The 13426-nt window shown below is 30.8% G+C and overlaps 1 protein-coding gene across 1 annotated transcript in view; it reads right to left on the bottom strand.

Moving 5' to 3' along the window:
* LOC143057471 (uncharacterized) overlaps window positions 1–8817 on the bottom strand; it is a 364231-nt gene extending 355414 nt beyond the window's left edge. Inside the window, exons 1-2 of the mRNA XM_076230779.1 lie at window positions 8631–8817; window positions 8–178 (exon numbers count right to left, since the gene is read on the bottom strand). Coding sequence (XP_076086894.1) covers window positions 8–171 — 164 coding nt within the window. The 5' untranslated portion in view covers window positions 172–178; window positions 8631–8817. The remainder of the gene's footprint in view (window positions 1–7; window positions 179–8630) is intronic.
* Window positions 8818–13426: the final 4609 nt, after the last annotated feature.

Genomic DNA, 13426 nt, shown 5'->3' with positions numbered 1-13426 from the left:
TACTCACAATGTTCTTGTTGAAATTGGAATGTCTAATGGGACTGTTGTTAGAGATCTTTCTTTGCAACTAACATCTGTGTTCGTGCAGATACATGAAGAAGGACACCCATTCACGGTGGCTTCAAAGACAGTGCATGTAATCATAAAAATTACAAAATACATTTTCTCCATTATACGCCTGAAAATAAAAAATCCATTAGAATGTAAAAGTACTTCGGATGTATAATATATAACTAGTTGATAGAGTCAAAAATACTTAAATTCAATCATTGCATTCAACATCTTGTAAAAGATCAAGAAAAACGCGTCGGACATATGCAATTTATGACGTGTTGTTTCCATTTGTGTGAACAATAAAAACAAAATAAGTATTTCGCTAAATAATAAAATATCGTCAATGAGAGTAAAGTTCGACCATATGTTCATTTCATTTTTATTTTGTCCAATCAATCTTTATAAAAATAGCAAACTAATCAACACAAGGTATTTTCAAATGTTATCGACAAAAAGAAAAGATTTCGCATCTAATACAAGACGTTTATATTTTTTACTGACTTGATAAGCAGTAATTATAAACATAATTTTTGTTTGTTGCACAATTTGGAATAATTGTGCTAAAAAGGGAATCAGCATAAATATCAGTTTGTTAATTTAGTTGCGACAGACAGAACGCTTTTGTTAAGGACCCAATACTATTGAGAGATTCCTTTCCAACGTACAAAATGGAAACACTATACTTGGCTTCTTATAAAGCTTAGTGCTAGTGGTATAAAATAACTTCCCTCGAACTAATTACAAGTGAGTTTGTACGCTATAAAATAATTTGACCGAACAGTGTGTAATAAGCACATAGAGAATATGACTAAAATGAGTATTTCGGTACACGTCAATGAAACAACAACCAAATGACAACTTTTGTAAAAACACAGAAATGTGTGATTCCTATCATCCTTTTCTATGAAATATGTAGAATGCAATAGGAATATTTTATCTTTACTGTTTGTGTTTATACAGTAAGGATGTCAAACTCCAACATAGCTAGAGTCTTTATATCAATGTTGCGAATAAAATTAACAGAAATAATTATAGATCTCCTTTAAACATCGAAATTTCAAAATGACATCAAATACACCACTATCTTTTTTAGTCTAGCCTAATTCATTCTTATTGTTTCCCTTTAAAGAGATTTTATAACTGTTGTCAGGAGCAGAAATGCCTCCCAGGGTTATTCCACCACCGTTTCCTACAAAAGGATATGTCTGTATCTAGTCAAAACTATGGCAGTAGTTTTCCGTTTAGGGTTGGTGTTTTTGAGCTTAACATAAGGGAATTTCCGTTTTGAACTTTCTTCGAGTTTGGCATTTTTGTTATTTTACTTTTCAGAACTAACGTTAATAAGTTCTACTACGGGGTCTTAGATTTATCTTGTTTCTACTTTATTTTTTTCATAAATGATTTATCATTTGTAACACTGTAATAGTTTAAGTACGTATATATGTATTGACAATAGTTCCAAAGATTCATTTAAACATTAGTAAAATTATTTGAGCTAAAAACTACATCATCCAAGTCAGTTTTTACCAATTGGCTTTTTATACCCTCATAATCTTTACGCTTTGAATAATACATTTGCCTTGAAAACGAGTTTTGTTGAAAAGTTTTTAAAGAAAATTCAGCTAAAACAGGAGAATGAGAACTGCATATCTAAGTTAGAACAATAACCGATTAAATCACGTTTTTCCGATTTGTCACACATAAAGCAATGCAAGTTCCAGTTTGGGTTTTAAAGTTGGTAGACTCCCTAACAACATTTTGTAAATGTAAACAGTTAAGTAACTTTTTTAATGAGTTTCTTGTGCTGGACAACATATCGCAATTAAAATCATCACAAAGGAAAAATGGCAAATTACAATCAGTGCTTTCTCTACTGATTCACTTTATTAGTTTCATATATTAGAATTTGAGTTTTGAAGGTCAGTATAATACATCAACTAAAACTAATTGGGAATGTGTCCATGGACACAGGTGATGCCCCCGCTTGCATATAACGTTATAAAGAGACATATCTCAAGAACGATAATAGTGAGACTCCTCATATTCGTACTTGATCTGAGTTTTGTGGTTATAAATATTGTGTATAAGTTTTATAACATTTGGTTGAGGCAATATATTAAATTAGAGAACGGAAACGAAAAAAAATAGCAATTATTCCATTTGTAAAGGGCATAACTCTAAATCTGTAAAACATACACCACCTTAATTAAAACCCGGCTTTTATTTTGTGGTAATACGCATTGTGTATAAAATTTATAACATTTGGTTGAGGGAAACTTAAGTGGGAGTACGGCCATTTGTTAAGGGGCTGAACTCTAGAACACAAGTGTCCATACGTTTCGGCCATTACGGGCATCTCCATTAAAAGAAATCACAACATCACAATAACATCGCTTGGATACATTACTTTACAGTAACTGATGTGACGTTCATTTGCCGCACTTTTTCTATTTTCTTATTTTATATATATAAATAAGTAAAAAAGGATGACACTAAGCCTGCATTTTAAGACAGAAATCGAATTAAACGAAGTGAAATAGACTTTTGAATTTTGAAAAAGCATTTGACACCGTACCGCACGATCTTTTAAAAAGTAAACTTCATAAATATGGCACGAGCTTTTAAAAAGTAAACTTCACAAATATGGCATGCCCAAAAACATCTTGAATTGGATTGACGCCTTTCTATCTACAAGATCTCAGTGTGTGATAGTGAACGGGGTTAAATCCAAAACATCGTCAGTCCTGTCAGGAGTACCTCAATGAACGATTCTTGGTCCAATCTTATTTCTGGTCCATATTAACGACATAGCAGAAAACGTAACATCAGAAATTATGCTGTATGCAGACGACTGTGTATGCTACAGAGAAATTAAAACTGAAGATGACTGTGCAGAACTACAGAAAGATATAGATAACTTTGGTAACTGGGAATTGGGGTATGAGATTTCAACCAGTAAAATGCAACATGATGACATTGAGTCGCAAGAAGAAAATTACATCATTTAAATACACTCTAAACTAGAGGCTCTCAAGAGCCTGTGTTGCACACCTTGGTCTATTAGCATATTGAACATTGGACACAGATAAATTCATGACAAAATAGTGTTTTGGTGATGGTGATGTGTTTGTAGATCTTTCTATACTGAACATTCTTTTTGCTACAATTATCTCTATCTATAATTAACTTGGCCCAGTAATAACAGTTGAAAATATTTTCTTAAAAATTTACAAAAATTTACCAAAATTTATGAAAATTGTTAAAAATTGACCTAAAAGGGCAATAACTCCTTAAAGGGTCAATTGACAATTTTGGTCATGTTGACTTATTTGTAGATCTTATTCTGTTGAACATTATTGCTGTTTACAGTTTATCTCTATCTATAATAACATTCAAGATAATAAACAAAATTTCCTTAAAATTACTAATTTGGGGGCAGCAACCCAACAACTGGTTGTCAGATTTGTCTGAAAATTTCAGGTCAGATAAATCTTGACCAAATAAACAATGTTTCTCCTCGTCAGATTTGCTCTAAATGCTTAGTTTCAGAGATATAAGCCAAAATCTACATTTCACCCCATGTACTATTTTTAGCAATGGGTGCCATCTTGGTTGGTTGGACGGGTCACGCCACACATTTTTAAAAACTAGATACCCCAATGATGATTGTGGCCAAGTGTGGTTAAATTTTGCCTAGTAGTTTCAGAGGAGAAGATTTTTTTAAAAGAATACTAAAATTTTTAAGAAAATGGTTAAAAATTGACTATATAGGGCAATAACTCCTTCAGGGGTCAACTGACAATTTTAGTCATGTTAACTTATTTGTAGATCTTACTTTGTTGAACATCATTGCTGTTTACAGTTTATCTCTATCTATAATAACATTCAAGATAATAACCATCACTAAAAGACCGCCGTACACAAAACAGACTGATCCTTTTCTGCAAAAGTATACACGGTCAAGCAAAGTTACGATCTGACCAACTGACAAACCATTCCGGACAACCAAGAACATGCACAGCCAACATTTCCTCAGACTTCAAACGAAAACAGACACATTAAAATACAGTTTCATTCCAAATACCATTAAAGACAGGAACCTACTACCACCGGATATCCTCATCAAAATTCAGACAGCAGAAGAACCAGCTAAAGCCTTTAGTGAAATTGTAAGGGGGCATCTTAAGTAAATAACTTGACACACGCGCGGTGTATTAATATCCTTGGATGTATCATCGTAAACCTATCAAGATGAAGATCAAGATCAAGACTAGATTTACATCTAGCTTGTACGGATTATTAAACTTGACATCAGTTTCGTTCTACAAGTGCAGAATTGAGAAGCATATCGTCAGTGTTTTTAATTTTGGTATTTATATACGTCGCATGACCAATGTTGGTAATGTCCGGTAATGGAGCAACCATTTAACAGTTATTTGTGTTTGAATATCATGTGTAATAAACAGCTGCACCATGAGCGCATGATACGCCCGACGTCTTGTGTGGAAGTTTTATGCAATAATCATAAATAGTTTCTGAGAAAGTTTTAAGCAATAACCATATATTGTTTTTGAGACACGGCGGGACATGTGAAATCCCCAACCCTGGTTTTTTTTTACAAAAAACTAAATTTCACTAAAATAAAATTTTGAATCAAAACCAAAAAGTATACAGATCTTTAGATAAATATAACAAAGAAGTGTGTAAAGTTTTAAGCAATAATCAAAAATTATTTTTGAGATACGGCGCGACATGTAAAAAAAACCTCCCCTGTTTAACAAAATACTCAATAACTCCAAAATAATGTTTTGAATAATCACCAAAAAGTATACAGATCTTTGGATTAATATAACAAAGAAGTGTGTAAAGTTTTAAGCAATAATAATAAATTGTTTTTGAGATACGGCACAACATGTAAAAAAAAACCTCCCCCTTTTTTACAAAATACTCAATAACTCAAAAATGAAATTTTGAATCATCACCAAAAAGTATACAGATCTTCAGATTAATATAACAAAGACATGTGTAAAGTTTTAAGCAATAATCATAAATCGTTTTTGAGATATGGTGCGACATGTAAAAAACTCCTCCCCCTTTTTTACAAAATACTCAATAACTCAAAAATAAAATTTTGAATCATCACCAAAAAGTATACAGATATTAAGATTAATATAACTAAGAAGTGTTTAAAGTTTTAAGCCATAATCAAGAATCGTTTTTGAGATACGGTGCGACATGTGAAAAAAACACACTCCTGTTTTAGTTACAAAGTGCCGTAACTCAAAAAGTTTTAATCTTATTTTCCCCAAAAAGTATACAGATCATTTGACCATCATAAAAAACAACTATGTTAAGTTTCATGAAATTTGGATAAGTCGTTCTCAAGTTACGGTGCGACATGTTTACGCTGGACAGACGGACGGACGAACGGACGGACACCGGACATTTGTATACCATAATACGTCCCGTCAAATTTTGACGGGCGTATAAAAACGTATTACCTACGGATGTAAAAACTAAAATGTGTATATTTACTTTCTCTCAGCAAACCGGAAATATGCATTTTTTTTAAACTTAAACAAAACACGCAGAAGGATAATAGTTACGTTTAAAGGTGCCAGGTAACTTCTATAAATAGTTCTATTCTGTTCGGTAATATAAAGGTTGTAAATATATAACGATGGTTCTAAAAATCAACTAAACCACACTTATTTACACCGGAGAGCTCACATAAATAACAGTAACTACATGAGCAACTGGTTTTTACCGTGAACAGAAACTTTAGTTAAACTTAGCCCTTTATAGAACATGTATTGATTATAGTAAATGTTTGATTCGATCATACATTTGTGATTTTAAGATATGTTTATTTAAATGAAACTTTACTTGTACAACAAAACATTCCGAATGACCATTATTAAAACCGAAACTTAAAAAAGTGCAGAATGAATGGTGACTTATGGTTTGCTGAAATAAAAAAAAAATGAGAATAACGGGCAAAAAATAAAAATGGAATTAAGTACATCAGACCCTTATAATTTTTTTATAGGATTTTGTAACTTTGGAAAAAAAATACTAATTACATTGTTTTAATGAACTTAAAGAAAAATTTAATGTTTTGTTTTTAAATTCCTTTTTCGTGTACTTTTTGGTGTACCAAAAGAAACTGGTTGCCAAATGGGTAGCAAGGCAGTTTTAAATTGCAACAAAATGCACGGGAAGATAACTCCAATGTATAAAGTTATTTCATAGACAAAGACTAAGGCATGATAGTAATTGCACAGCAAGATCTCGGTAATCACTTAAAATGTAAACAACAATTACATCGCTTTGATACATGTTCATTTCGTTACAATAACTTATATGACGTTCATTTGCCGCACTTTTTCTTTTTTCATATTTTTTTCAATATCGTTCGTACATAGTGTTCAGTCCGTCAGGATGTTAAGTTTTTAATAATTTGATCCATAAGGTTTCTTTAATTTTTCGGTAAATTTCTGAGCCATATACTCTTTTCGCTGCAGTTCCCCTTAAATTTTTTATCTAATGGTTATGTTGAATCGAGTGAGTTGCTACTGGATTGTCTGTTTTGTTTGTTCTTATGTTTTAAAAGTTCAGCAACATCCTTTGATACAGTGTATCGCCTGTTTGTCCTAAATATACCAGTTTTTCCTTCCTCATTTGGACAGATTATTGCATACGTTTGACATGTTTTTTCTTCCCTGAATGATTAATACATATAAAAATAGGATAACACAAAGCCCGAGTTTTAAGACAAAAATCGAATTTTACGAAGTGAAATTGACTAAACTTACATCTTGTTTATATATAAATATGGATAGCAAACTTGACCTTAGTTTCAATTTACGAGTGCAGAAGGGTGACACACATTTAGATTTGATTTTGGTAAATGTATATTTCGCAAGACATTTGTAGGTAATATTCGGTATTAGTGCAACCATTCAACAGTTGTTTGTGTGTGAATACCATGTGTAAAAACATATTACCTTTGGTAGTAAAAACTATAATCTGTGTTTTTACATATTATCTCTAGGCAAACCGGAAATATGCGAATGTTTTTAAACTTTAAACAAATAAGCACAAAGGATAATAGTTACGCTAAAATGTACCAGGTAACTTCTATAATTAGTGGTATTCTGTGCTTAACTAAAATACACTTATTTACACCGATATATCATTTAAATAACTACATGAGCAACTGGCATTTACCATGAATTACAAAAATTTTAGTTCATTTAGCCTTTATAAAATGTGCATTTATTATAGCAGATGTTTGCCTCAAACATTTGTGGTGGTGACATATAAATTTAAGTGAAACTTCTCTTGAACAGAGAAATATTCTAAATATTTATTTATCTTAAAAGGACAAAACCGAAACTTAAAAAAAAATAAAAAAGAAATAGTGTACTTAAATATAAAAAAAAATAGAATACAATCATGATAATAAGCAAAATAGAAAAAATGGTTTCATTCCTAATAATATTTCGTAATGGTAAAAATACGAAATACAATATGTTTATGAATAATTATTAATCATGAACTGAACGAAAATATAAAGGGATTATTTTTTGGCAGGTACTTTTTGTGGACAAAAAGAAATTCACTAGGGGAACTCCAATGATAAAAAGTCATTTCATAGACAAAGACTAAGGCAGGATAGTAATTGCACAGCAAGATCTCAGTAATCACTTAAAATGTTTACAAAAGAGGCCTACATCAAAACCACATGAACCATTGAAACAGCAATTATATCGCTTTGATACATGTTCATTTCGTTACAATAACTTATATGACGTACATTTGCCGCACTTTTTCTTTTTTCATATTTTTTTTCAATATCGTTCGTACATAGTGTTCAGTCCGTCAGGATGTAAAGTTTTTAAAATATTTTAATCCAAATGGCATCTTTAGTTTTTCGGTAAATTTCTGAGCCAAATACTCTTTTCGCTGCAGTTCCCCTTACAATTTTAATCTAATAGTTATGTTGAATCAAGTGGGTTGCTACTGAATTGTTTGTTTTGTTTGTTCTTATGTTTTAAAAGTTCAACAACATTCTTTGATACAGTGTATCGCCTGTTTGTCCTACATATACATGTTATTCCTCATTTGTACTGATAAAATTGCATACGTTTGACAGTTTTTTTTCTTCCCCAAATGGTTAATATATACAAAAATAGGATATCACAAAGTCTGAGTTTTAAGCCAAAAATCGAATTTTACGAAGTGAAATTGACTAGACTTACATCTTGTTTACATTTTGCCTTTTTAACTTTTTTGGATTCGAGCGTCACTGATGAGTCTTTTGTAGACGAAACGCGCGTCTGGCGTATGTACAAAATTAAGTCCTGGTATCTATGACGAGTTTATATATAAATATGGATAGCAAACTTCACCATGTTCACCTTAGTTTCGTTTTACGAGTTCAGAAAGGAGAAACACATTTAGGTTTTGATTTTGGTAAATGTATATTTCGCAAGACATTTGTAGGTATATTCGGTATTAGTGCAACCATTCAAAATTTATTTTGTGTGAATACCATGTGTAAAACATATTACCTTTGGTTTTAAATACTATGATGTTATGATGTGTATGTTTACATACTATCTCTAAGCAAACCGGAAGTATGCGAATGATTTTAAACTTGAATCAAATACGCACAAGGATAATAGTTACGATAAAATGTGCCAGGTGACTACTATAAATAGTGCTTTTCTGTGCTAAACAGAAATACACTTGTTTACACCGGAGAGCTCGCATAAATTACAGTAACTACATAAGCAACTGGTTTTTACCGTGAGTTACACAAACTTTAGTTTATTTAGCCTTAATAAAATATGCAATTATTATAACAGATGTTTGCTTCAAACATCTGTGATGGTGACATATATAAATTTAAGTGAAACTCCTCTTGAACAGAGAACTATATGAATATTTATTTATCCTAAGAGGACAAAACAGAAACTTAAAAATAAATTAAGAAAGAAAAAGTGTACTTAAATATAAAAAAAATAGAATATAATCATGATAATAAGCAAAATAGAAAAAATGTTTTTTTTTCTTAATAATATTTCGTAAAGGTAAAAATACGAAATACAATATGTTTATGAATTTGTATTTATCATGAACTGGAAGAAAATGTAATGGGATTTTTTTTGGCAGGTATTTTTGGTGAACAAAAAGAAATTCACTGGTGGAAAGCGGCTGTTCGTAAATTCCGTAACGCACAGCCCAATATGGCAGATGACACGTAAGATTCTAAATTTCCTAAATGTTTTTAATTAAAAGCATTGGTTGAAAAAATTGGTAATTGTCTGTATAATATGTTGGACAAAACGAGTATCTAGCGTTCTAGAGATAGAATAACGAAATAATGGTTCTATACGACGGTAAAAAACAAAAGGAAGTCGTAATAACTTTAAGAATGAAAATAGAATAATTGTTCGTAACGAATTTTACGGCTGTGCGTAACTTACTTATAATTTTATTGATTTGTCAACTGCATACCGAAAACTTCTTTCAATTTAACAATTTTAATGCACTGTGACATATTGCGCTGTTTACAAAATACGGACAAGTCGTGGAATACGGATTCAAAATGAAATAATATGTATGGAAGTTTCCGGTCATGGATAAGATTTATCTGAAACTAAACAAGATTTATACATATTCATTAATCCGCCTGTACAATCTAGAATTTATTTTATTTTTTTTATATTTGCCTGGTATTTATGCCACCTACTGTCCAGCTCCTCCTCCAAGTTTTTGACACTTCAATTGAAAATATGCATTTTTACATACTTTGAGGAATAGAATTAATATTCTATAATAATTTTTCCCAAATCCTCTTAAAGACAAAATGAATAGAAAATGTGTTCTACAGACTGGATGTTCGATTTTATGCCTTACGTTTTACTCTAGAAAAAGACACAAACATGAATGATACCAACTTGGAAGTCCAATATGTTGTGGCAAGTATAACTATGTCTGGTAATTAGTAGAACTTTCATTTATACATATAATAAAAAATATGAACTTTTTTTTCAAAATAACTGTGTTTTAAATTATCTGTTGAAATGGGACAATATAAAGTTTCAAATTTTCGAATTATTATTATTATTCTTCTGATTATTATAATTATAATATGTATATAGTTTTATACTGTTTTTAGAAAACTAATCGTCTTTAAATTTAAATTTCAATTAGGATGTCTCACTGAAGGGTGTCTCACTGAACATCATCCCGGGTTAATACCTGATTCTGGTGTTAAACATCCATGTATCTAATTAATTTTGTATTGATTTGTATCTCTATGGAAGATGAACGTGAACATCAAAAATTTAAAAAAAAATGACATTCAAATTATTTCTTTTCATTTGACAAACCACTGATATACACATGATCTTAAACACAAACTTGATTGTTTCATATTTTGTAAATTATTAAATTCGTTACAAGTTCTTGTGCCAAAGTGAATTATTTTTTGAGACAGAAAGTGCTTATTTAGGATACAACCTTGTGATTTTTCAGGGTGCGACAAATTGTGCGCGTATATTTGTTTTCAATTATCAACAATATTTGGATTCTGAGATATTGCCATATCCTGCCCGTTTCTTCTTAACAAGATTAAGCCGACATTTGTTTCATCAAAATTTTCATCTTGCCTTTTTATTTCGAATTCTGTCTATGCCCCTATAAACTTTAATGGTTGCTACAATAGTAATGGGCGTTTTGAGACGCTTACAGAACACACCTTGCCTGTTGCATATCAGGTAAACTGTTAAACGTAAAATTCATATAACATTTATAAGAAAAGTCTGTATAATTTACGACCATTGGAATGTTTAAAGAAAAAAGATAAATGGCACTTTCTGATCTCTTTATTATTCGTTTTATTGATTTCGTTATTTTCTTTTATTAAGAATTGTATCGGCTCTGTCAAATGTTATTTTGCAGCCAGTTTGGTAACACGTGAATTTGTCTAAAAATGCTATCCGGCATTTTAACTCACTATTTCAAATGAATGTATGCTGATAAATTGCCCTGTTGACTTGTCATTCTCGAACTCAATATGCATGATCAAAATATGACTACGTTTCTTTTTGAATATATTCTTGGACAAACGAAACGTTACATTTATAAACACAAAAACAAACCATTTGTTTTCATGCAATTTTTCATTGTTTTCAAGCAATCCGAATTTTCAGGTAACAACGAAGATTTTCTTTATCCGAATGCTTCAAATATAGCGCAAAATTTTCTAAGAGTTAAATTTATATATTCCGGTTTTTTTCTTCTATGTAACGTTTCTTTTGTCCAATGCAACAGTATATTTGGGTTGTTCGAATTGTGAGAGAATTTATAGGATTAAAGCAACAGATGCAGGAATTTCTTAATTTAGAAGAAACATTAACAAGTATAAATGAATAAATGGTGATTCTGTATCTTTTAAATTTTATTTTCATTTAACTTTATTTATAATCCAACTACATACTATTTAAAAAAAGGTTTTACGTGATATATATGTTGTGTACAAGTTGTGATGTTATACAAATTATAATAACAGATTTTTTGTACAAGTTATCAGTATTTTATGACCTGCTGTACAAAAATGGATGATGCAAGCAAGCAGTCTTTTGCTTCGCATATTTCTGTCATATTTTCACAACTTCATGATACAGTCTAATACTGAGCATTGATACAAAAACATTATAAGACCACACAAAGATTGTGTATGGATATGAATATGGTATAATTAAAAATATAAAATTAGAATTTAAACCATTCAGGTATCCTCATTTCCAGTTTGAAGACAAGTGTATAGCACTAAATGTTAGGTTGAAGTTTTTTTTTTTAATTTAAAACATTACACTGGTATATTCTATAAGATAAACCTGTATCACCTGTTGCAATAAGGAAGGTGTCACAACACTTATAACTTGTACACAACATATATATAGCTTCAAATAAAAATTACGAATACTTTTTTATATATATTTCTAGATATAAAAAAGAAGATGTGCTATGATTGCCAATGAGACAACTCTCCACAAGAGACCAAATGACACAGAAATTAACAACTATAGGTCACATTACGGCCTTCAACAATGAGCAAAGCCCATACCAGATGTCTATTTGGACGGTAGTGTTTTCTTATATATGTATGTATTGTCATCCGTATTATTTGTCTGATCTCAATGCTCTGTTTTTTTTATTTAGTAAAATGTCTTAATGTATGTTACTTGTCAAATAAAATAGCAATACAACATTTCGATGCGTACATTTTGTTGATGTAGTAAAAGTACAAATTCCAAATGTTATGTTCCAAAATACATGTACATGTCATAAAGTCATATACATGATGTACACATTGTACTTAGTTTGTTCTTTTAACGTCACGAACAGCCGTTCTATATTAATACTTCACGGTACGAACGACCACATTCAAAGTTACGTTCGGCTTCTTTTTTTTACAGTCGTATAAAACCATTATTTCGTTATTCTATCTCGAGAACGCTTGATATTCGTGTTGTCCTACATATTATACAGACAATTACCAAGTTTCTCTACCAACAATGCTTTTGATCAAGGTATTTAAGAAATATAAAATCTAATCGATACTGTCATCTACAATATTCGGCCGTTCGTAACTGAAGTTACGAACAGCCGCTTTCCCCAGTGAAATTGGTTGACAAATGTAATTGCAATGCAGTTAAAACTTACAGCTTAAAGCAACGAAGATAACATCTTTGATAGAAATCCATTTCATTGACAAATATCAAGGCATGATTGCAATTGTACAGCAAGATTCCAGTAAGCACTAAAAATGTTTCCAAACAGAAGCCTTCAGCAAAACCATTTAGTACACAGGCAAAACTACAGAATCAACCTTCAGCAAACATTATACATTACATGAGTATTAAGGTTCAAATTTTGAAAAGCGTCTATTACAAAGTTGAGAGTAGTTTGTGTTCAGTGTCAGTCAAAAGGAATGATTACAAGGGCATAGAGATTATAAGTGATGGACTTTACAAATGTCATGTGACTAGAAAAAGATAAATACAGAATTGCTTCCTTTCCTTCTGGACACCGCGTTATATTTTTACAATTATTTTAAAATCATCTATCACTAAACAATCCTAAATTCATATTTACCAAATGTAATTATAAAAAATTATCCGCATGCTTTTAAAGTGTATTACATTTTTACTGATTTAAAGGACATTTTTTTTAATTGTGTTTTTCAGATTGAGGATATGATACCATACCATGTATACTATACTTTTCATGCCTCATGTACAAAAGAGTTTCATAATGGCAGTTATATAAATATTATGGTAGCAGGGTGCTTCAA

Source organism: Mytilus galloprovincialis, chromosome 13 (genome assembly GCF_965363235.1).
Source record: "Mytilus galloprovincialis chromosome 13, xbMytGall1.hap1.1, whole genome shotgun sequence".
Classification (NCBI taxonomy): domain Eukaryota; kingdom Metazoa; phylum Mollusca; class Bivalvia; order Mytilida; family Mytilidae; genus Mytilus; species Mytilus galloprovincialis.
This window is presented reverse-complemented; position numbering and strand designations above follow the sequence as displayed.